The sequence below is a fragment of the Microcaecilia unicolor genome, chromosome 5, assembly GCF_901765095.1.
Source record: "Microcaecilia unicolor chromosome 5, aMicUni1.1, whole genome shotgun sequence".
Taxonomy (NCBI): Eukaryota; Metazoa; Chordata; class Amphibia; order Gymnophiona; family Siphonopidae; genus Microcaecilia; species Microcaecilia unicolor.
This window is the reverse complement of record NC_044035.1, coordinates 229,047,213-229,072,777: the sequence shown is the minus strand read 5'-3', so window position 1 is coordinate 229,072,777 and position 25,565 is coordinate 229,047,213. Positions and strand designations below refer to the sequence as shown.

The window sequence follows — 25,565 nt, the reverse complement described above, 5'->3', positions numbered from 1 at the left end:
AAAAACTTGAAGATCCAAGAGCTGCTGAAGATTGTCCTGTACCGCACTAGCAGTGCAGCAAGAAAAACAGGGAGACTGTAAAAGGACGGCTGAAAAAGATTGGCAAAGCTAGAGGGCTAGCTGTCTCGAAAAATCTGCAAAGATTCCGTCCCAGCTACAGAAAGTGGAAACAGGAGTCCTGAACTACAAACTCCTACAGGTTATCGGAGACCACTGCCTTCAGAGAAACAGAGAGCGAAGAATGTAAAGGCTATCATCGAGAAAGTACCTGATCACCTGAAGCTAAAGAGGTGAAAAACCAGAGTAAAGTCAAATATACCACGATAGAAGAAAAAATCCTGCAGGAGGAGAAGGCATATAAATGACTGTTGCAGACTTGACTGAAAGTGCAGATAAACTACCAGCTGAGCTACCAATGATCTCATGCAACACTCCTGAGCTACCCCACAAAGGCTGCCAGGTAAGTAAAATTTCATTACATAAAAGTAAAAAAAGTGAGAACTACAGCAGAGCTAAATATACACTGATAGAACATATCTTACACCGGAGAAGAAAAGATATAGCACTTGCTAACGCAGATTTAGCTATAGTCTTAGATGAAATGACAGCCACTGTAGATGGCCAAAAAAAACTCCTACAGACCCGTAAGTTATGTGAAAAAATAATGTCTGAAAATAAAATCCTCACCATGCAGAAAACGCATTAAGATGCTGACCCTGTAAGAAAACCAGCAGAGGCTTTGTAAAAAAGACTAAAGTTGAAAAAGCTAGAACTGAACATACCTTTATTAAAATCCCTGGGGATTATTAGTACTTATTTATCTATGCAATTAATTAGATTTTACAGCCGAAGCTGCAGAAAACACAATACTGTAAACCAAGCTTGAGAAAGGAAACTCCGGTTATACAACTGTGTAGAATGTACATACCGTGGAGGGAACTAATGAATCAGAAATAATGAGACAGCCCCAACATTGGGAACCCACAGGCCCGGAATAGCCCAGATTACAGAACCACCAGCCTGAAACAATTTGTGCAAATTATGTGGACAAAGGTGAAAACTAATCAGCCTTCCATGTGAAAAACATACACTGCAGAAAATAGGAGCACAGTGAGCTAAACCTGGGCGAAGGAAGGATAAAGATCCTTTAAAATAAGAAAAGGGTGGAAAAAATCCCCCGAAACTTTTTCAAGGCCATACTTGCAGGCTAAGCATGGAACAGATCAGGGAAAAAACCCTTCCCTCTCCTGAGATTCGCCAGACAGCACTGTCTCCATTCCCCTCTGCACAGTACAAAAACAGAAAAAAACAGAAAACGTGCTGCGTCGGAGAAACTGCAGCTGCGGGAAGAAAATGGCGGCCTTCCGCGCCAAAAATAAAAGAATGAGTGAGAATCGATGAAGAAAAAACGGAGGACAATCAAAAGCCGAAGAAACATGACGGCGCCTGCAGAGCCCCCGAAGAAACGCACACTCTGTAAAAAAAAAAAAAAAAAAAAAAAAAAAACAGTTGCACTGCGGCCTTGATAAAAACATGTGGTAGCCTCCCCTGCATGGCGGAGCTCTGCCCGACCGAGGACTCGTGCTTCGCGCCTTTTTTTTTTTGTTTTAAACAAGCCGCAGCCCGCTGCTGCAAACGGGAGAAAACGGCGAAAGAAATTGTGAGAAAGACAAAAGGCACGGTAAAGCAGAATGATTTTCTTAAGCTTTTTTTTTTTTTTTCACAGCCAAGCTAGAAAAGAACAGTGCTGAAGAGAAATAGACTAGCACAGAGCTGCCTGCTCGTTAGAAGGCTGGGTTTTTTTATTTTTTTACAGCTGAGCTTGCTCGTTACAAGTCCGGGGAAAGAAAAATACTTCTGCTTGTAATTTCCTATAGTGATTGGGAAAGAAGAAAAAAATGCTCAAGAGCAATAGAATAGCATAGAGCTCCCTGCCTTAGCAGTCTGTGGATTGTCTTTTTTTTTTTTTTTAAACAGCTGAACTTGCTCGTTAAAATGCTGTGGAAAGAAAAGTACTTGTAGTTTTAATTTTCTATAGTGGCTGCCTCTCCCAAAGACATACACCTTTCTAAGCAAAGGGTAGCCCTTCCCAGCTAAGTATGGGAGATGGGGAGGAAAGGGGGTAGGGACTCGGGACACCAGAATGTAACACCCCAGAGGCTGTAAAAGAAAGAAAGGAAGGAAAAGAAATCCCTACCTGACCAGCGTCTAACAGAGAATTCCTAGTCACAGAAGTAGCAGCATAATGGAGAAATTAGATCTTACCTGCTAATTTGCTTTCCTTTAGTCCCTCCGGACCGGACCAGGATTGGACTGATGGGTTGTGCTCGCCTACCAGCAGGTGGAGACTGAGAAAAAACTCTGACTCTAGAGAGCCAATAGGAGCCCTGGCCATGTGACCTTAGCCTCAGTATTTGAATAACAAAGCAGGAAAGAAAGAAAGACCTTCTGTGCCGTATGGAATCCTAGCAGCCACAAAGCACTCGGCAATGCCAAGTATCAGAGCTCACCAGCAACTCTCACCAGAGAAGTGGTATGGCCCGATATGTATTACAGCTCACCAGCAACTCTCACCAGAGAAGTGGTATGGCTCACTTGTACTATAGCTCACCAGCAACTCTCACCAGAGAAGCGATATGGCTCACATGTAATATAGCTCACCAGCAACTCTCCCCAGAGAAGTGGTATGGCTCACGTATAATATAGCTCACTCGCAACTCTCACCAGAGAAGTGGTATGGCTCACTTGTCTTATAGCTCACCAGCAACTCTCACCAGAGAAGTGGTATGGCCCACTTAAGATTTTATATATATTCCATCAACTGAGCTTACCAGCAACTCTCACCAGAAAAGTGGTAAATCATATTTAAGGTTTTATAGATATTCCAGCAACTGAGCTCAGCCACAACTCTCACCAGAGAAGTGGTATGGCGTATTTAAGGTTTTATAGATAGATTCCAGCAATTGAGCTCACCAGCAACCACCAGAGAAATGATATAGACCACGTAAAGTTCTGTATATATATAGTATTGTTCCACGAATCGTAAAGGAATGAATACACTTCCTACTGAATACACTTCCTACTTAATAAAAGAAGCTAAAGAGTAGAGAGAACATGGGAGGGGCCTGGTCCGGTCCGGAGGGACTAAAGGAAAGCAAATTAGCAGGTAAGATCTAATTTCTCCTTCCTTAGCGTCCCTCCGGACCGGACCAGGATTGGACTGATGGGAAGTACCAAAGCAGTAATCTGAAGGGAGGGACCCTATGAAAACTGCAGAGAAATGTTCATGCTGCATAGGCCACCTGGCGACAACTAACATGTAGTGTGTCCCAATGAGCAAAATAAAATGAAACTAGGACTAAGTTGCCAACTTACCAATGTGCACCGAGAGCACCAAAAATCGCCGTAGTAAGAATAGAGCCCGCTTCTGAAGTTGTGGAATATGTTGTAATACGCTGTGGAACTGCCCTCTCAGCAAGAAGAGAAATAGACATTCTCATTTCCTTGATCCTTCGCGATATAGCGGGTTAGAAACAATGAAAAACTTTTACGCCTACTGGCTAGAAGGACAAAACCAATAAGAAAAAACCGATTGGGAAAGGTGAAAACTTTAAACTACAGCAGACCGAAAAGAAGTTACCAACCGTAGAAGTATTCCACACATAGATCTACTTGCTGCAATGGTTACTAGGAAACACTGCTTGAAGAGGAAAACTTTATAGAAAAAGTTATGGCTACTAGAAAACAGAACTTTAAGAGTCTGTTCACCTAGTTCACCTAGCTGGTGGACGAAGCGGGGGGTGCAGGACTCCTTTAAGAAACCGCTTTGACAGTGGATGCTGCATAAGCGTGCGGTTGTCAACAGTATCATGCATCACTGATAGAGCTGCCAAATGAACTCTAATGGATGAGTAAGACAGACAAGATTTCGCAAGATGCAGAAGACATTCCAAAACATGCAAAATGGATACTGTTTGTGGAATGAAGTGGCGAGAGGAGCACCACAGAGTGAACTGTCACCACTTTGATTCATAGGACTTTAATGTGGATTTCTGTCTGGAAGCAATTAAAACTTGAAGTACTTCCTGCGAAAATATCAAAGATGTTGCGGACCCAGTAACCACGCCATAAGTTTGAGTGACTGGGGGTCCGGATGTAGAAGGGTGCCTTGGTTCTGCGTAAACACCTAGTGAGATGACGGAAGAAACGCATAAAGAAGGTTGAAAAACTCCTGCTGGACGTTGGCATCTGTCCCTGTCTCCGTCAAGACTGTTGCTGAACGGAAGAAGCAAGAAATGTTCGTGAGCCTGAAGGCAAAAAGAGATAGCCCTGAAGTGTCGCAGTGAGGAAGTAAGGCTGAAAAAATGAGAGTCCATTCACCTAAATGCAGGGTGACACAACTAAGAAAAAATGAGTACAAACTCAAGAGTATACTCTTAACTCCTCCTTGGCGGATGACATAACCCATTGCCATGGCAAGGACCAACATAGCTCTCTCCGCCTTGTTTGTCAGTAGGGAAAACAAAATTCACCCGAAGGTAAAACGAATTGCTGAGGTCCCCCAGAAAAAAAAAATATATACAAACAAGCTTCTGCCAAAAAGTGTACTGCACGAAGCATCCCAATGACAGAACTAAGGTTCTTGAGATAACTAGATGACACTTAAATAGCGCGATTGATGACCCTGAGATTCGCAATAGGATGAAGGAAAATTCCTTCTTGGGCATTAGAAAGTAAAATTGCATTCTGCAGAATAGAGCGAGGAAATGGCCGAAGGCCCAAGGTCACCAAGAAAAATATAAACTGGGATGTTTGCAGAGGAGACAAAAGACTGCGCCAACCTGACTAAACAAAGAGAAAATCAGAGATATCTGATGAGAGATCAAATGAGAGATCAAATGAGAGGCCTGGCTACAATCACCACCCAACCTAGAGACTGTAAGAAATGCAACACCCGGTGCGTGACCTGAGAACTCTGCTGATAAGACTTTCTCCAATTAGGCAGTCGTCTAGGTAAGAATGAAATGACCCTAAGAGCGCAATGAACATCCTCTTAGATCTATAAAAGAACGGAAGAGAGAGTACTGCTGAAAATGACCGGTTAATGCATAAGCAAAAAACTAGCCATTCTCTGGATCCTGAGGAGAAGAGGAAGGGTGATCAAGGACACCAGTTAAATAGGGCTACAAACTCCAACCCTATCTCTATGGCGTTCCATAGTTGGGTAAGTTCTGAATATAGAAAGTTCTGAATATAGGAGTCCACCAGCTATGGTAGTACGCTCCGGACAGAAAAAAAAAATTGTCCCAGTATGAACGTCTGATTCACCGGCCTGTAATTTCTTGGATCTCCCTAATCCACATACCACTAATCCACGTACCACGGTCATGCGTCCTCCCTCACTAAGATGTAGATTGTAAGCTCCTTTGAGCAGGGAACGTCCTTCTTTGTTAATTTGTACAGCGCTGCGTAACCCTAGTAGCGCTCTAGAAATGTTAAGTAGTAGTAGTAGTAGTACCAGATTCACACCCAATAGATATATGAATGTTGAGCTTGTTTCAGGTTAAAACACCGAACCTAGGCCCAGGGTCCCCAGTGTTCCTAGTGGTGAACAGCCATGGCAAATATTGTATGCGTTAGTTTGCAGAATTACTGCAAAGCCTTGCTTTTGGAGCAGATATTTCTGTTCGATACTCTCGTGAGAGGTTTTTTTTTTTTTTTTTTTTCTTTAATGCTGTTCTGGCTGTAGAAAGGTGGACATTTGAGCTTCCCCAGAATGGCAAAACTTATGTACCTATGCCCATTAGATAAGAATGCTGGACTTGATGGACTTTAGGTCTTACCCAGCATAACCATACTTATGTACCTATGGCATAAATACACAGGAAGTGAGTGAATCCCCTTCCAATTGAAAGAACACTCTGGAGTGAAGGCGCATAGAATGAAAATGAAAAAAGGACAAACTTGGAAATTACCTGTAACGAAAAAAGTGAAGTTGTGCCACAGCCACTTGGTGAAGGCAGTGTAGACAAGACTGTATCTGAATTCAAGAAAGCTTGATATAACATCAGGTCTCTAAGGAAGAGGAAGAGATAGCAGATGGTATGTATAGGCATACTGGACCAAACCAGGATGTTTATAATCTGCCAATGCTGAACTGATAAGAGTAAAGACAAACACGAGTAGATGGTTTGAGGACCGTCCACTATCTTTAAGTGAAAGGATGACTTTATTCTCTAAGTGACCATATGTCCTGTAAAAACCAGAAGAAAGCTAAAATGAAATATGAGAGGCTTCAAGGCAGTTGGAAAAGAAGGGAAGACATGAATAAAGCATGCCTGCTAAGGCAGCTGAGTGATTGGGAGCTTGGTAGACAGGACTGTCCCTCAGAGAATATGAAAGAGCTGATATATCCCCATGGCATCTGAACAATATACTGTATGCCTCTAGAGAAGGCTTCTTAAAGTCGGAAAAAGAAAACACTGTATAACACTACAGCCATTGAGAGTGATTGTCTGTTAAGTTCTTAAAACACTATATAACATCATAGGCATGGAGTAAAATGCTTGAAAGGAACTAAGATATTATGGTCAGAATTGCAAAGTATCAATCAATTGACTCTTAGACAATGTAGTCCTATTCACCAGGGAATGAGAAAGACAGAAATTTACTCTATGCCTATAGAGAAAGTTTCTAAAGTTCTTAAAACACTGTATAATACTACAGCTATTGAGGAAAATGCTTGAAATGAATTATGATATTATGATAAGATGTAGATTTTCCACCAGGCAATGAAAAATGACTGAGCACCAGAAAAAACTAATGTTAACAGCCCCGTGATACATAGAAATTTAAAAGAAGAAAAGCTTGTTATATATCCATATATGAAAGGAGCCCCCCTTTCAACCAAATATTGCCTGCTGATGTGAAGAGCATTTTAGAATACGCCGTTCAGCACATACAAAAGTGTACACATCTTGGAGCCGAACTGCTCTATGAACTGCAGCCTTACCTTCAGCAGAGAGATCCCTGACTGATAAGATGGAGGGAGAAACAAAATGGCCGCCGTTCGCGCCACTGGCCCCGTGGCGATCGTCGACAGCGCACCAGACACCTCCGAACAAGCGGAACCCAGTGGAACGGCGAAGAAACAACAGCCGGCGAAAAAGGCCCCGAAAAAAACGGAGGCAGCACCGGACCCGAAGAAACCTTGAAGGGAGAGCAAAATTTACACGTTCCGGCTGCGTGAACTGCGCGACGCTGACCGACAGCAGCTGTTTGAACTTTTAAGCCATATCGGAAAAAACAGGTGGCCGCGCTTACGCGGTTCGCACCTTTCTTTTTTTTTTTTTTTCATTTGTTTAAACTGCCGCCGCCAAAACGCAAGAAAATGGAGGAAATTAAATCTGACGAGAAAAATCGCTGTTTAAAGTCACAGACACTGAATTATTTTCTTCTGTTTTTTTTTTTTTTTTTTATAACCCCTCAATCATAATAAAACACTGGAGCTGCCTGCTCGTTAGAAGTCTGGGGAAAGAAAGCTGCTTCTTTGAATTTCCTTTTATTTGATTTATTTCTTTTAAAGCAGCTGCCTGTTAAAAGTGGCTGCCTCTCCCAAAGACGGTACACCTTTCCAGAGAAAGGGACGGCCCTTCCCTGCTAAGCCAGGGAAATGGGGAGGAAGGGGGGTGGACTCGAGACACCCGAGTTTAACACCCCCGAGGCTGTCAAAGAAAGAAGAGAAAGGAAACCCTGTCAAACCTCTAAATAAGATTCCAGGCACAGAAGAATTATCAGAAATATCTGTAATATCTAAAGAGAAAAGGAGAGAGACTAATGGGCTCACTTCCTACCTGCTGGGAGACTGAGAAAATACTGAGGCTAAGGTCACATGGCCAGGGCTCCTATTGGCTCTCTAGAGTCACAGTTTTTTTTCTCAGTCTCCACCTGCTGGAAGGTGAGCACAACCCATCAGTCCAATCCTGGTCCGGTCCGGAGGGACGCTAAGGAATGTTGTCATTATTAACCTCTAAAAGAGAAAGAGATAGAGAGACTAATGGGCTCACCTCCTGCCTGCTGGAGACTGAGAAAATACTGAGGCTAAGGTCACATGACCAGGGCTCTTATTGGCTCTCTAGAGTCACAGTTTTTTTTCTCAGTCTCCACCTGCTGGAAGGTGAGCACAACCCATCAGTCCAATCCCGGTCCGGTCCGGAGGGACGCCAAGGAAGAGGACATGCTAAAGAGTCATGATTGCGCCCCAGATGCTTTAGGCATAAGTCATGTGTGTCACTCAGAGACATGGTCCTATTGCAGTCTGCATTTCTGAAACCCACTGGCAGGTTTCTGGGACACTGTGGGGAAAGATAGCCGCAGTAAAATCAAATGGTTCAATGGTGGAGAGAATTTTATAAAAGAAAAAAAATCCTTTGTCCTAGTAAACTGAGAACTTGGCTGGGAGTTCAGGCTCAAAATAGCCACGAACAGTGGGGAAAAAAAAAACAACAAAAAACCAGAGCTGAAAACCCTAAGAAGAATGAGAAGAGAGAAATTTAATAAAATACCCCGTGCTACTCTCAAACTGCGAGGCAGGAAGGCACAAAAACAGACAAAATAAAGTTTCTTTGTGCTGTGACTGTAGAGAAGTTTTTACTGCTCTGCAGAGAGAATAAGACTCAGGGTCCTGCGCAATGTGGGCCTGCTAAAGGCTTCTTAAAGGTAGAGGAATGCTGGCAGTGTCCGCACCCAGACTCCATCTAGAGACAGACTGTCTTTCTTCTATGTTTGTGCAGCGCTGCGTACGCCTTGTAGCGCTATAGAAATGCTAAATAGTAGTAGTAGTAGTAGACATCACCCACAGGTTTATTCTGACTCCTAAATCCCATACTCTTCTCAAATTGACTGGCATTAGGTGCTGGGACTGAACCAAGCTCCTACAAAAAGGACAGGTTTATTCTGACTCCTAAATCCCATACTCTTCTCAAATTGACTGGCATTAGGTGAGAAACCTACCTGATATTGTCTAAAATTTTTAAGGCTTGTTGCTTAATCAATTTAATTAGCACTGGGAAACCTCTCTTTGTCTTATTTTCTTTCTTTCTGTTCCTGCCAAACTCTGATAGAGGGGAGGGGCATTTTTACATAGCTGACACTGCTATAATTATTGGCAATATCTAGATTTATTTAAAAGGAAAGTTATTAATATCTTAGGGCAGTTTTAAAAAGTATAATAAATTGTAAAGTGCTGGATCAGACACTACCATTTTGGTCCATTCAACTAGAGAATTCCCTTGATAGCAGCACTTAAGCTGACCCATTGGGACTTAAGCACCCCCACAGCTGGGGGCAAGCAGGGTTGGACTCAAACTAAAGGTCATTCCACTCTTACTTCCACCTTCCAGGTGCTGGGACTGAACCAAGCTCCTACAAAAAGGACAGGTTTATTCTGACTCCTAAATCCCATACTCTTCTCAAATTGACTGGCATTAGGTGAGAAACCTACCTGATATTGTCTAAAATTTTTAAGGCTTGTTGCTTAATCAATTTAATTAGCACTGGGAAACCTCTCTTTGTCTTATTTTCTTTCTTTCTGTTCCTGCCAAACTCTGATAGAGGGGAGGGGCATTTTTACATAGCTGACACTGCTATAATTATTGGCAATATCTAGATTTATTTAAAAGGAAAGTTATTAATATCTTAGGGCAGTTTTAAAAAGTATAATAAATTGTAAAGTGCTGGATCAGACACTACCATTTTGGTCCATTCAACTAGAGAATTCCCTTGATAGCAGCACTTAAGCTGACCCATTGGGATCTGAAGAAGCTGGAACAATGGTCTAACGTTTGGCAATTAAAATTCAATGCGAAGAAATGCAAAGTGATGCACTTAGGGAGTAGAAATCCAAGGGAGGCGTATGTGTTAGGTGGGGAGAGCCTGATAGTCACGGACGGGGAGAGGGATCTTGGGGTGATAGTATCTGAGGACCTTAAGCCTATGAAACAGTGCAACAAGGCGGTGGCCGTAGCGAGAAGGTTGCTAGGCTGTATAGAGAGAGGTGTGACCAGCAGAAAAAAGGAGGTTTTAATGCCCCTGTATAAGACGTTGGTGAGGCCCCACCTGGAGTATTGTGTTCAGTTTTGGAGGCCATACCTTGCGAAGGATGTTAAAAAAATGGAAGCGGTACAAAGAAAAGCTACAAGGATGGTATGGGAGTTGCGTTCCAAGACGTATGAAGAGAGACTTGCTGACCTGAACATGTATACTCTGGAGGAAAGGAGGAACAGGGGTGATATGATACAGACGTTCAAATATTTGAAAGGTATTAATCCACAAACGAATCTTTTCCGGAGAGGGGAAGGCGGTAGTACGAGAGGACATGAAATGAGATTGAAGAGGGGCAGACTCAGGAAAGATGTCAGGAAGTATTTCTTCACGGAGAGGGTGGTGAACGCTTGGAATGCCCTCCCGCGGGAGGTGGTGGAGATGAAAACGGTAACGGAATTCAAGCATGCGTGGGACAGGCATAAAGGAATCCTGTGCAGAAGGAATGGATCCACAGAAGCTTAGCTGAAATTGGGTGGCGGGGGGAAGAGGGGTTGGTGGTTGAGAGGCTAGGATGGGGGAGGGCAGACTTATACGGGGTCTGTGCCGGAGCCAGTGATGGGAGGCGGGAAATACTGCTGCACAGACTTATATGGTCTGTGCCCTGAAAAAGACAGGTACAAATCAAGGTAAGGTATACACATGAGTTTATCGTGGGCAGACTAGATGGACCGTGCAGGTCTTTTTCTGCCGTCATCTACTATGTTACTATGTTACATGTGAGGAACTAAGTCCTGCTTGTCTTAGGAGAAAGCTCTGTATATTTAATTCACCACATATTCACATTCATTCTGGTATCACACAAGTGGGTAATTAGTTTACCTGGGCAATTTCCTCTTATGCTGCTGTGAACCTTTTCCATGTTGCCGTCTTTTGCTATACTGTTGGTTTCTTTTCATTCTTTTGCATTTCTGAGCATTTTTAAAATCTGAAATAATGATGCTAATTTTTTCCTTAAGTAATGCAGATAATCTCAGAGTCATACTGTATATCTGCACAAAAGAAAAAGATTTGAAGTCAAACTTCAGTTACAAGATATCCTATACAATAAAGAAAATATAAATTCATCATTACAGCAGTGCTAGATATGGAAACCAACTAAAATATTCAGATGGCTTAGCTAAGTATCATTAACACATATGCTATTAAACTGTACTAAGAATGTCATGATTGTCTTTTAAATTGAACAAATGGAGAGGTTTGCTTGACCTAGTACAATCAGAGTCCAGCAAAAACCATCATGTAAAGACATATGATCACTAGGAAATATTTTTATATAGCTTGTGCACAGAACTCATAGCTATATGTAAATTTTGGAGCAGAGTCAGAATTTTGTTGCAAACTTAAAATAATTTAAATAAAACAAAGTTGCTTACTTGTAACAGGGATTCTCAAGGATAAATCAGCCACACAAGTGGGAGACATCATCCAATGGCACCAAGACAATCTCTCAGAGCTCTGAAAACAATAGGTTTTTCTGAACATGTCTGTTTATGCAGCTGCCTGCCTTGTGAGTCTCCTCAGTCATTTTTGTAGCTCAGCGTCAACTGTACTCAGAATGTGTGGCTAATTTCTTGTCTGTGAAAAACCCCGTTAGAGATAAGCAGGGCTGTTTGAAGGAATAAAGCTTTGATATGATGTAGAGAATGATGCAGGGATGTGGAGACAGGGACAGAGCCTGTGGTATGAGACAGGGACAGAGCCCGAGGGAAGAGGGACAAACTTTGTCCCCACATCACTCTCTAAAAGTTCGAGACTAGTCTTAACAGGCTGTTCCAACTAGATGGAACAGCATCTATAAAATGCTATCATCAATATGTAAAATCAACACATTTTAGACTACTGGCAACTGAATTCAATGATAAACTGCAGAAGCTGATTTTGGATTTAAATGAGGCACTGTTAAATGACATAATTTGTGTCTTGTCTGCCTTTGATATGGCAACAAAAGTCTCTTCTGCTGATCAGACTCCTATCATCTGCAACGTCCTTCCTATCACGTGTCCAGCTGCTCAAGCATCTTACTGGTATCACAACAGATTCATCCATTATTGCTGGTGTCAAGGAGCATTTCCAACACTTAACTGACACTTATTTTCCTGTTCATCCACTACAGTGTTGCTTCTCTTCTACATCCATGTCTGAAAGAAGATCCAATTAGCTTCCCAGATGATGTAAAAACACAAGCAACTGAATCTTTGAGAAGATTAAGCCTTCCACTTCGATCTGATTTTAGAACGAGTCCATCAAAATCAACAACTCAGGATCCTCCACGATCCACATTCCTGTGGAAGACAGGACAGCTAGACTGAATCCTCAGACTGTTGATGACTTATTCATCCACAGATTAAAAAATCATAACAGTGCTTCATAGGGTATATTTCTTCCCCATTAGCGCATATAGAGCGTGTAGTATTTTGTCCTCCTGGACATTTCAACAGGATGGATTAGGGTTCCTTGGAGTAGTAGAAGTCAGTTATTGTTGGCTTTGGAAGGGTAGAGGGGTTGCGGGGGGGGGGGGGGGGGGGTGTTATTTCAATTGCTCACTGTTATTATTGTTTTCTATGTTACTATTTGTGATTTATGAACAGTTGTACAGAATATTTTTATTTTTTATACTTTAATAAAAAGATTTAAATATAAAATCAGAAATGTTCACGGCTTGTGCAAATGATGACAGAGCCTGTGGGGATGGGGACAAATTTTGTCCCCATGTCATTCTCTAATATGTTGCACAGGGTGGAACGAACACTATCACAACAATCCAAGTACTCCAACTTGCAGTTGGAAAGATGAGTTGAAGATTTGTTAAACTGCACAGCACTTCTTGTCTAAAAGGAACTGCCCCTGCAGAAGCCTAGTCTAGATAATAAGCTGTATCTACAAAGACCATGTGGCTGCTTTGTAAATGTTTTCAATGGAAGATGATCACAAGCATGCTAATGAAATAGTTTTTTGCTTTTAACTGATGCACCTTCACTATGTTGGAGTTGTTGATTTGGTCAACCAACATACAAACTAATATCATAACCAAACCTGTTTCTGTAAAAAGGAAAGTATAAGGTGTGATGTTAATATGATAAGATTGATCCAAAAATAACAGCAGGGTTGACATATAATATGGCACAGGTGTGGGTATAATTAGGAGGAAAAAGCCTTGAGAAAACTCCTCTTTTGTGCAACCAAATGCTTTAATCGGAGTTGGACTTTCTCATCATAGGCTGAAAAAACCTCCAGATATCACAACTTAAAACTAAGAATATTAAAGCTTTTCAACTTAGCTTATGCTGTTCTTCAATGGTCTTGATCTTCACGTTTGTCTATAGGCGTTGGCTGTGAACTTTGGCTGTGATCTATGGCGGCCAGCGTTTCGAATCCTTTCTGCATCAGGATCACAGACCAAGTGTTCTCCGCTGAGATCATAGCCAACGTTCACAGCCAACGCCTATAGACAAATGCGAAAATCAAGACCACTGAGAACAGCATTGTCCAGCTTTTCCATTTAAGCTGGAGGTCTGTAGATAACACCTGTGTGGCTACAGGTTCCATCTTCTCTTTTCAGGGTGATCCATATAGCTTCTTCCTTTCCCCAGGTACCCTTCCTATCCTTTCTAAAAATTACAGCCCGGTATGGTCGCATCATTGAACCATGTCTCTGTAATAGCAACAATATCCACGTCTTCCTCAAACATCTGGGCTTGCAGATCTTGAAAACAGACTATGAGCATTTGTGCTCATTGCTTTCCATGTCCTAAGTGAGTTAGGATGGTTTTCTACATAAGTACATATTGCCATACTGGGCCAGACCAAAGGTCCATCAAGCCCAGCCTCATGTTTACAACAGTGGCCAATCCAGGTCACAAATACATGTCAAGATCCCAAAACAGTACAGAAGATTTTATGGTGCAGTGGATTTTCCCCAAGTCCATTTTAATAATGGACTATGGACTTTTCCTTTAGGAAGACGTCCAAACCTTTTTAAAACCCCACTAAGCTAACCACCTTTACCACATTCTCTGGCAATGAATTCCAGAGTTTAATTACACATTGAGTGAAGAAAATTTTTCTCAGATTCATTTTAAATGTACTACTTTGTAGTTTCACTGAATGCCCTAGTCCTAGTATTTTTGGAAAGAATACAGATGCGTCATGTCTACCATTTCCACTCCACTTATTATTTTATAGACCTCTATCATATCTCCCCTCAGCCATTTTTTCTCCAAGCTGAAGAGCCCTAGCCACTTTAGCCTTTCCTCATAGGGAATTGTCCCATCCCCTTTATCATTTTCGTCGCCCTTCTCTGCACCTTTTCTAATTCCACTATATCTTTTTTGAGATGTGGTGACCAGACCTGAACACAATGAGGTGAGGTCGCACCATAGAGTGATACAAAGGCATTATAATGTCCTCATTTTTGTTTTCCATTCTTTTCCTAATAATACCCAGTGCTTTTTTTGTGCCAGTATGCACTGGTACAGTGTACTGGCACCTTTTTTTCCTCAGGGCCGGCTCACTTGCCCACCTTCAGCTCCCCGACAGCCCTGCTTTCTGTTCCTGCCACCCCGCGTTTAAATCTTTTTTTTTTTTTTTTTTACCTGAAGTCGCAGCACCGGCGCTATTGAAAGCAGCAGGCTTGCCTCCTCCAGCCTGTCCGTCCCTCTCAGTGTCCCGCCCTTGCGGAAACAGGAAACTACATCAGAGGAAGGTGGGACACAGAGGGAAGGGAAGGCTGGAGGCGGCGAGCCTGCTGCTTTCACTAGTGCCGCCGCTGGCACTGCGACTGGAAAACCTCTTGCATTTAACAAGTAAGACTTTCTGGTAGGTTTTATTGTAGAAGCCAGGTCTCTTTGACTAGCACTATTACAGACAAAAACAGATAGAGGGTATTGTGCAGCGGGGGTTGTGCATAATGTTCACACATGCACAGAAGAGCCCTTTTCCCCCAAAGCTTTTGAAAAAAATGTTCCACACTGCCATTAGGATGTCACCACTAAATAGCCAACTCATCCCACTTGCCTATAGAGATTTCAATTAAAAAGCCCTTCATACATCCCTCATTTGTTTCTAGTTTCAAAGAAAAGCAGCAGTACATATATCCATTTAACAAATCTTGACACCGAGCAACTCCTCCAGACATACCTTTGATCTTTTGTTTGGTGTATAGGCTTTTGCATTACTAAATATTGATTTGATGTCATTGTACAATTCTAATGGACTGTCATAGTTTCCAGCCTCCAACTTCTCCTTCACTGTTCCAAAGTCCATGGGAGTGTCTATAATCTGTCTGTAATCCTACACACATATACAAAGAGGGAAATAGCTTCAGTATTTCAGAAGACAAATGAAAGATGAACGTTTAAAAACATTAAACTGTCTTCAAAACATTATCACATTCACTTGAATAGTCAAAAATATTACATGTTGTAAACACAACAAATCATGAACAAATCATGAACCAAGGTATTTCATAATTAGGTGTAAGGAACTGCTGCTTTTTAGCTCCTAGCCACTACTCAATTTCCCTCCCCTTGTCCCTTACTTCCTTCTCACCCATTACTTCCCTCACCCGTAACTGTCTTGTCTGTCTGTATTATTCAGATTGTAAGCTCTTTTGAGCAGGGACTGTCTCTTTGTATCAGGTGTTCAGCACTGCGTGCATCTGGTAGCGCTATACAAATGCTAATAATAATAATACTGCTTAATGCTGAAACACAGGGCCTCAAATGTCTATTACAATAACAAATAAGATAAGATAAACTAACCTGTCCAAAATCATATCAAATCCCAAACTCAATATTAAAAAAACCCTCAATCTTGGACAGCAGATGACAAGAATAATGGGCCTGGGAACTAGGAAACAAGTTTTCAAATCCTGCTTTCGTCATCATGCCTTGTCCCGTGAGGCAAGTCAAAATTACTTAGAAGACAGCAGGATATCAGTCCTCAAAGGTGAATGATGTCATCCGATGGAGCCCAGAACCCAGCATGAAAATAAAGTTCTTACCTTCCTGATATTCAGCCCATGGCAGTTGGCAGTTTTAAAACCACTGTCCACAACGAACTGAATCTAACCTAGATATTCAATGCTGGGGCACTGAATAACCAGGTCAGTTGAAGTTATGTGGGTCTGGCCACTATTCAATGCTGGCACCCACATAGATAACCAGGCAAAGATTGGAAAATTTTGTGTGGTCCTATCTACCTGGTTAGCTAAGTGGAAAATGACACTGAATATAGCCAGTGCCGGCATAACTGCTGGCTCCTCCCTGATTCTGCTCATATACTGCCTCGGCACTAACTGCATAGTGCTTCAGTAGTCAGGGGAGATATTCAGAGGCACTGTGTGCTGCTGAATATCAGAGGTCAGCCTACTGAATGTGGTTTAAGCAGGCAGGAGCTTCTTAGCCTATGACAGCTGGGGATTTTGTATTGTTTATGTGTGGTAAAGTATGGGGAATCCCAAACCTATCAGTTTCCTGACAGACATTTCCAACAGAAAAGGGAGTAAGATCTATCTTGAACAATGAGGAACAGAGAATCAGAACCTCCCAAATCTCCTCCAACTTTAGAAGGGTCTTTGAGATATTATAGAAAAGCAAAGATACTTACCTATAGCAGGTAATCTCCAAGGACAGCAGGCTGATCATTCTCACAAGTGGGATGACGATCCACATGTGTGGTGCAGCGCGTGCCAGAAGGCTCCAGTAAACTTTTTGTTTTTGCTATACAATATGCCAGTTCCTAGGCTGATGCAGATCATCGACCCACTTGTGAGAATGACTCAGCCTGCTTGTCCTCGGAGAAAATTTTGTACCCTCTTTTTCCAATCCAAAAGAAAATTAGCAGAGGTTAGTCTGAAGGGCTATATCTCCAAACAGACTAATTTTGCATATACTATGGCAGGTCATAAACCTTACCACTAATTCATGATATTTTGAATATGATCTCAGCCTCTCATCTACTGCTAGAGCTTGCCATCATGTTTGCATCATGTTAACAGCAGCTTCCTTCTGCAGTTCATAGGCTGTAATATGTACAGGAAGCTTATCAAGGTGTGTTTAGAAATTGATTGCAATCAGACTTGTGAAACGGAGCATGAGAGATTTCATTAACTTTCAGCCACATTTTATTGGTCTCCATTTCCTGATACTTGATCTTCTCTCCACACAATGAACACACTAATGTCATTCTTGCAAAGAGATTTTTTTTTTAATCTTTCGGCATTTGAAATCCCCAGGGATTCATGAACCCCGTACTTTTGTGGTACAGCAATGTTAAGAGTTTGCACAATTTCCAGTGGATGTCATGCCATTCTGAATAAAGCATTTCTGACACTGCAACAAATTTGTTTGATAAAACCTTACTTGTCTACCTCATGCATATGTACCCTTCTTTCCTTGGTTAATACACATTTAAGATTACTGTACTGCCCTGTTCTCTGGTCTAACTAGCTATGTTGAAGCATCTACAGCTCATATAATCCAGTTGTCAAACTCCTGTGTAATGCCCAAAAATTTGATCATATCACACCCCTCCTAAAACAAGAACAATAGCACTCTCTCTCTTATAAACTGCTCCTACTGGCATAAAAAGATCTCCTACAATCAGCCCGATTATATTCCCCCTGGTGCATCACTCACCTAAAGCGCATCACCAGACCTTTACACCCACCAAGGGGATGTGCAGAGCAGGCACATGGCTGTTGGCTCTGCTGGTCCCCTGCCCTGGAACAGGAAGTAACGGGGCAGGGGACCGGTAAAGCCAACAGCTGCTCACCTGCTCTGTGTACCCCCTTGCTGCCTGCACCTGGGGTGGACCACCCCCACCGCACCACCTTTGGTACGCTACTGAATGGCACAATCCATCTAGTCTGCTCAACAAGGCAACCGGACACCCCCTGCTTCGTGCGGGATACACTCCTTCATGACTGAAAGCTGGCATTTACAAACAGGGAAGTCAACAATTCATCACCATGCCACCCACAAATAGGCATTTATAAATGATAATGAAATCACATGAAGCGAATGCTACATACCTGTAGAAGGTATTCTCCGAGGACAGCAGACTGATTGTTCTCACTGATGGGTGACGTCCACGGAACCCCCTCCAATCGGAATCTTCAATAGCAAAGACGTTTGCTAGCCCTCGCGCGCCCATGCGCACCGCGCATGCGCGACCGTTTTCCCGCTCGAACCGGCTCGTGTTCGTCAGTCCCGTATGTAGTAAGACAAAGACAAGGGAAGACACAACTCCAAAGGGGAGGCGGGCGGGTTCGTGAGAACAATCAGCCTGCTATCCTCGGAGAATACCTTCTACAGGTATGTAGCATTCGCTTTCTCAGAGGACAAGCAGGCTGCTTGTTCTCACTGATGGGGTATCCCTAGCCCCCAGGCTCACTCAAAACAACAAACATGGTCAATTGGGCCTCGCAATGGCGAGGACATAACTAAGATTGACCTAACAACTTATCCAACTGAGAGTGTAGCCTGGAACAGAATAAAAAATGGGCCTAGGGGGGTGGAGTTGGATTCTAAACCCTAAACAGATTCTGAAGCACCGACTGCCCGAACCGACTGTCGCGTCGGGTATCCTGCTGCAGGCAGTAATGAGATATGAATGTGTGGACAGATGACCACGTCGCAGCGTTGCAGATCTCTTCAATAGTGGCTGACTTCAAGTGGGCCACTGACGCTGCCATGGCTCTAACATTGTGAGCCGTGACATGACCCTCAAGAACCAGCCCAGCCTGGGCGTAAGTGAAGGAAATGCAGTCTGCTAGCCAATTTGATAAGGTGTGTTTCCCCACAGCCACTCCCCTCCTGTTGGGATCAAAAGAAACAAACATTTGGGCGGACTGTCTGTTGGGCTGTGTCCGCTCCAGATAGAAGGCCAATGCTCTTTTGCAGTCCAATGTGTGCAGCTGACGTTCAGCAGTGCAGGAATGCGGACGGGGAAAGAATGTTGGCAAGACAATTGACTGGTTCAGATGGAACTCCGACACCACCTTCGGCAAGAACTTAGGGTGAGTACGGAGGACTATTCTATTATGATGAAATTTGGTGTAAGGAGCATGGGCTACCAGGGCCTGAAGCTCACTGACTCTACGAGCTGAAGTTACTGTCACCAAGAAAATGACTTTCCAGGTCAAGTACTTCAGATGGCATGAATTCAGAGGCTCAAAAGGAGGTTTCATCAGCTGGGTGAGAACGACATTGAGATCCCATGACACTGTAGGAGGTTTGATGGGGGCTTTGACAAAAGCAAACCTCTCATAAAGTGAACAACTAAAGGCTGTCCTGAGATCGGCTTACCTTCCACACGGTAATGGTATGCACTGATTGCACTAAGGTGAACCCTTACAGAGTTGGTCTTGAGACCAGACTCACACAAGTGCAGAAGGTATTCAAGCAGGGTCTGTGTAGGACAAGAGCGAGGATCTAAGGCCTTGCTGTCACACCAGACGGCAAACCTCCTCCATAAAAAGAAGTAACTCCTCTTAGTGGAATCTTTCCTGGAAGCAAGACACGGGAGACACCCTCCGACAGACCCAAAGAGGCAAAGTCTACGCTCTCAACATCCAGGCCGTGAGAGCCAGAGACTGGAGGTTGGGATGCAGAAGCGCCCCTTCGTCCTGTGTGATGAGGGTCGGAAAACACTCCAATCTCCACGGTTCTTCGGAGGACAACTCCAGAAGAAGAGGGAACCAGATCTGACGCGGCCAAAAAGGAGCAATCAGAATCATGGTGCCTCGGTCTCGCTTGAGTTTCAGCAAAGTCTTCCCCACCAGAGGTATGGGAGGATAAGCATACAGCAGGCCTTCCCCCCAATCCAGGAGGAAGGCATCCGATGCCAGTCGGCCGTGGGCCTGAAGTCTGGAACAGAACTGAAGGACCTTGTGGTTGGCTTGAGATGCGAAGAGATCTACCAAGGGGGTGCCCCACACTTGGAAGATCCGGCGCACTACTCTGGAGTTGAGCGACCACTCGTGAGGTTGCATAATCCTGCTCAACCTGTCGGCCAGACTGTTTACGCCTGCCAGATATGTGGCTTGGAGAAACATGCCGTGACAGCGAGCCCAGAGCCACATGCTGATGGCTTCCTGACAAAGGGAGCGAGATCTGGTGCCCCCCTGCTTGTTGGAGTAATACATGGCAACCTGATTTGTCTGTCTGAATCAATATGATTTGGTTGGACAGCCGGTCTCTGAAAGCCTTTAGAGTGTTCCAGATTGCTCGCAATTCCAGGAGATTGATCTGAAGACCTTTTTCCTGAAAGGACCAAGCTCCTTGTGCGTGAAGCCCATCTACATGAGCTCCCCACTCCAGGCAAGATGCATCTGTTGTCAGCACTTTTCGTGGCTGAAGAATTTGGAATGGACGTTCCAAGGTCAAATTGGATCGAATCGTCCACCACTGCAGAGAATTCCGGAAGTCATCCTCTAGACTCCCTGCAGCTTGATACCACTGGGAAGCTAGGGTCCCATTGAGCTGATCTCATGTGTAGGCATGCCATAGGAGTCATATGACCTGTGGAGGCCATGTGCCCCAGAAGTCTCAACATCTGCCGAACCGTGATCTGTTGAGACCTCGAACTATGGACACCAGGGACAAGAGGTTGTCTGCCCTTGTCTCGGGAAGATAAGCTCGAGCTGTCTGTGTTCAACAGAGCCCCAATGAATTCCAACTTTTGAACTGGGGTGAGATGGGACTTGAGTAATTGATTACGAACCCCAGTAGTTCTAACACCTGATTAGTCATTTGCATGGACTGTAGAGCGCCTGCTCCGAGGTGCTCTTCACCAGCCAATCGTCGCGATAAGGGAACACATGCACTCCCAGTCTGCGTAGCGATGCTGCGACTACCGCTAGGCACTTTGTGAACACTCTAAGTGCAGACGCCAGACCAAAGGGCAGTACACAGTACTGAAAGTGCTGAGTTCCCAGCCGAAATCGAAGATACTTCCTGGAAGCATCGAGATGTGTGTATAAGCATCCTTTAAGTCCAGAGAGCACAGCCAATTGTTTTCTTGAATCATGGGAAGAAGGGTGCCCAGGGAAACCATCCTGAACTTTTCTCGGATTAGAAATTTATTCAGGGCCCTTAGGTCTAGGATGGGACGCATCCCCCCTGTTTTCTTTTGCACAAGGAAGTACTTGGAATAGAATCGCAGCCCTTCTTCCCCTGGTGGAATGGGTTCGACCGCACTGGCCTTTAGAAGGGTGGAGAGTTCCTCTGCAAGTACCTGCTTGTGCTGGGAGCTGTAAAAATGAGCTCCAGGTGGCCAATTTGGAGGTTTGGATTTCAGATTGTGTATTCTGACCGGCCTATTTGAAGAACCCACTGATCGGAGGTTATAAGAGGCCAGCTTTGGTGAAAAAATATCAACCTCCCTCCAATCGGTAAGTCTTCCAGTACGGACACTTTTATTGAGGCTATGCTTAACTGGAGCCAGTAAAAAGCTCGTCCCTTGCTTTTGCTGGGGAGCAGTTTGGGCCTTAGACGCATGCTGTTGATGAGAACGAGCGCGCTGGGGCTGAGCCTTGGCAGGCTGCCGAGAAGCAGGAGTGTACTCACGCCTTGGATAGGAATAGGGAGCACTCCTCTTCCCCCCAAAATACCTCCTAGATGAGGAGGCAGTAGAAGGCGCCCGGTGGGAGAGAGAATCCATAGCGCGCTGGGGCTGAGCCTCGGCAGGCTTCCGAGAAGCAGGAGTGTACCTATGCCTAGGATAGGAATAGGGAGCACTCCTCTTCCCCCCAAAATACCTCCTAGATGAGGAGGCTGTAGCAGAAGGCACCCGATAGGAGAGAGAATCCATAGCATCATTATGCTTCTTGATCTGATCAACAAGATCCTCTACTCTTTCACCAAAAAGGTTGCCCCCCCGGCAAGAACATCCGCCATTCGCTGCTGGACCGAATGATCCAGGTCAGAGACGCACAGCCATGAGAGTCTGCGCATCACTATACCCTGAGCAGCAATCCTGGATGTTACATCAAAAGTGTCAAACGTACCCCTGGTCAGGAACTTTTGACACGCATTCTGCTGCCTGACCACCTGGTGAAAAGGCTCGGCCAGCTCCGTAGGGAGTGCATCAACCAAGCTCGACAGTTGCCGTATCTAGTCCTGCAAGTGTACGCTCATGAAGAGCTGGTAAAACTGAATTTTGGTAGCGAGCATAGCGGCCTGAGACGTCTTCCTCCCAAAAGAATCAAGAGTTCTAGCTTCTCTTAAATTTAAAAAAAAAAAAAAAAAAGAGTTCTAGCTTCTCTGCCTGGGGGTGCCAAAGCAAAGTCTCTAGTACTCCTGGCTCTCTTGAGGACGGAGTCCACCACCATGGAATTGTGGGGTAATTGGGACCTCATCAATCCAGGTTCACCGTGGGATTCAGCTTTCTTTGGGATCACAGGGCCAGACAGAGGAGCCGACAAGTTTCGCATAAGAACTTCCTTCAGTACCTTATGCAGAGGAACTGTCACAGCCTCTTTTGGTGGAGAAGAATAATCCAGGACCTCGAGCATCTCAGCCCTGGGCTCATCCTCAACCTCCACATGGAAGGGAATAGCCGTAGCCATTTCCCGGACAAAAGAGGAAAAGGACAGCCTCTGCGCTCACGAAACTGATGCCTTCCAAACAAGAACGAGGCACTTCAGGCGACTGCCTCCCTCACGAAGCGCTCTCTCGACCCTGCCGTTGTCCAACACAAAAAAGCGAAAAAACCAGCTGCTCCCGAACCTGCCACCCTCCAAACAACAACGAAACACTTGAGGAGGCTGCCTCCCTCAAGAAGCGCCCTCTCGACCCTGCCGTCGTCCAAAACAAAAAAGCAAAATAAAAAAACAGCTGAGTGCTGCGCTCCCGAACCGGCCACCTTCCAAACAACAACGAAACACTTGAGGAGACTGCCTCCCTCACGAAGCGCAATATCGACCCATAGCGCCGGCGGCAACAACAACAACAAAAAAAAAAACAACTGGCTGACGAGACTACCTCAGAAAGCGCCCTTCAGAATCTGCTCCGCTGTCAGGACGCCCTCCGGAAAAAAAAAATAATGACAGGACAGCGTCTGACACGCTGCTCAAAAAAGGAAAAGAAAATGAATTAAATTTGTAAATCATTCCAAGCCTTTCCCCCCCAGACAGTGCTCTGTGTAAGTGTCCCACTGCCTTTATGTCCAGCAACCAACGGAAGGGGGGGGGGGGGGGGCCCAAGTCACACAAAAAACTTACATCGGCACTCACACAGGAGGGTGTGCGCAGAAGAACTTAGAACGGAAAGGGGGAGAAACAGGCACACTCACTGTCTCTTACACACTCACACACAGTCTTTATCTGTGTCTCACTGTCACACACAAGGGGGTCATGGAAAGACAAACACACACACACACACACATACTCTTCATGCAGAGGAACCTTACATTGCCAAACAATCAAGAGGGAGGGGGAGGGACGGAACTTCAAACAGAAAGGAGGGTTAACTTCCACCTCGGACAGAAGAAGGGGGTCATGCAGACACACACACATACTCTGGCACACAGACACACTCTCTCTTTCACACTCACACACACAGCGAATGATACATACCTGTAGCAGGTGTTCTCCGAGGACAGCAGGCTGATTGTTCTTACCACTGGGTTGACGTCCACGGCAGCCCCCACCAACTGGAACAAAACTTTGCGGGCGGTCCTGCACGCAGGGCACGCCCACCGCGCATGCACGGCCGTCTTCCCGCCCGTGCACGACCGTTCCCGCTCAGTTGAATGACAAGCAAAGGAATGAGGAAAAAAACACAACTCCAAAGGGGAGGAGGGAGGGTAGGTGAGAACAATCAGCCTGATGTCTTCGGAGAACACCTGCTACAGGTATGTATCATTCACTTTCTCCGAGGACAAGCAGGCTGCTTGTTCTCACGACTGGGGTATCCCTAGCTCTCAGGCTCACTCAAAACAAGAACGCAGGTCGATTGAACCTCGCAACGGCGAGGGTATAACAGAAATTGACCTACGAAGAACAACTAACAGAGTGCAGCCTGACCAGAATAAATTCGGGTCCTGGAGGGTGGAGTTGGATTTAAACCCCAAACAGATTCTGCAGCACCGACTGCCCGAACCGACTGTCGCGCCAGGTATCCTGCTGCAGGCAGTAATGAGATGTGAATGTGTGGACAGATGACCACGTCGCAGCTTTGCAAATCTCTTCAATAGTGGCTGACTTCAAGTGAGCCACCGACGCTGCCATGGCTCTGACACTATGAGCCGTGACATGACCCTCAAGAATCAGCCCAGCCTGGGCGTAAGTGAAGGAAATGCAATCTGCTAGCCAATTGGAGATGGTGCGTTTCCCGACAGCGACCCCTTTCCTATTGGGGTCGAAGGAAATAAACAATTGGGCGGACTGTCTGTGGGGCTGTTTCCGCTCCAGATAGAAGGCCAAAGCTCGCTTGCAGTCCAATGTGTGCAACTGACGTTCAGCAGGGCAGGTATGCGGTCTGGGAAAGAATGTTGGCAAGACAATTGACTGGTTAAGATGGAACTCCGACACCACCTTTGGCAGAAACTTGGGGTGAGTGCGGAGAACTACCCTATTATGATGACATTTTGTATAAGGAGCATGAGCTACCAGGGCTTGAAGCTCACTGACTCTACGAGCTGAAGTAACTGCCACCAAGAAAATGACCTTCCAGGTCAAATACTTCAGATGGCAGGAATTCAGTGGCTCAAAAGGAGGTTTCATCAGCTGGGTGAGGATGACGTTGAGATCCCATGACACTGCAGGAGGCTTGACAGGGGGCTTTGACAAAAGCAAGCCTCTCATGAATCGAACGACTAAAGGCTCTCCAGAGATGGCTTTACCCTCTACACGATGATGGTAAGCACTAATCGCACTAAGGTGATTCCTTACTGAGGTGGTCTTGAGGCCAGACTCTGATAAGTTCAGAAGGTATTCAAGCAGGTTCTGTGCAGGACAAGAACGAGGTTCTAGGGCCTTGCTCTCACACCAAACGACAAACCTCCTCCACTTGAAAAAGTAACTCTTTTTAGTGGAATCCTTTCTAGAGGCAAGACATGGGAGACACCCTCAGACAGACCCAACGAAGCGAAGTCTACGCCCTCAACATCCAGGCCGTGAGAGCCAGAGACTGAAGGTTGGGGTGCAGAAGCGCTCCGTCGTTCTGCGAAATGAGAGTCGGAAAACACTCCAATCTCCACGGTTCTTCGGAGGACAACTCCAGAAGAAGAGGGAACCAGATCTGTCGGGGCCAAAAAGGCGCTATCAGAATCATGGTGCCGTGGTCTTGCTTGAGCTTCAGTAAGGTCTTCCCCACCAAAGGTATGGGAGGATAAGCATACAGGAGGCTGGTCCCCCAATGGAGGAGAAAGGCATCCGACGCTAGTCTGCCATGTGACTGTAGTCTGGAACAGAACAGAGGCAGCTTGTGGTTGGTCTGAGAGGCGAAAAGGTCCAC

The 25,565-nt window shown here is 44.8% G+C and overlaps 1 protein-coding gene across 2 annotated transcripts in view; it reads right to left on the bottom strand.

The window, feature by feature from the left end:
- The window catches only part of BRWD1 (bromodomain and WD repeat domain containing 1), a 523,732-nt gene that overhangs the window by 76,725 nt on the left and 421,442 nt on the right, over positions 1-25,565 (bottom strand). The window contains exons 36-37 of one of the 2 annotated variants that reach the window (XM_030203838.1): positions 15,241-15,393; positions 10,924-11,093 (exon numbers count right to left, since the gene is read on the bottom strand). In XM_030203838.1, the coding sequence (XP_030059698.1) occupies positions 10,924-11,093; positions 15,241-15,393 (323 nt within the window). Of the gene's footprint in view, positions 1-10,923; positions 11,094-12,305; positions 12,387-15,240; positions 15,394-25,565 lie in introns of those variants that run through there. The other variant, XM_030203839.1, reaches the window with a different exon arrangement.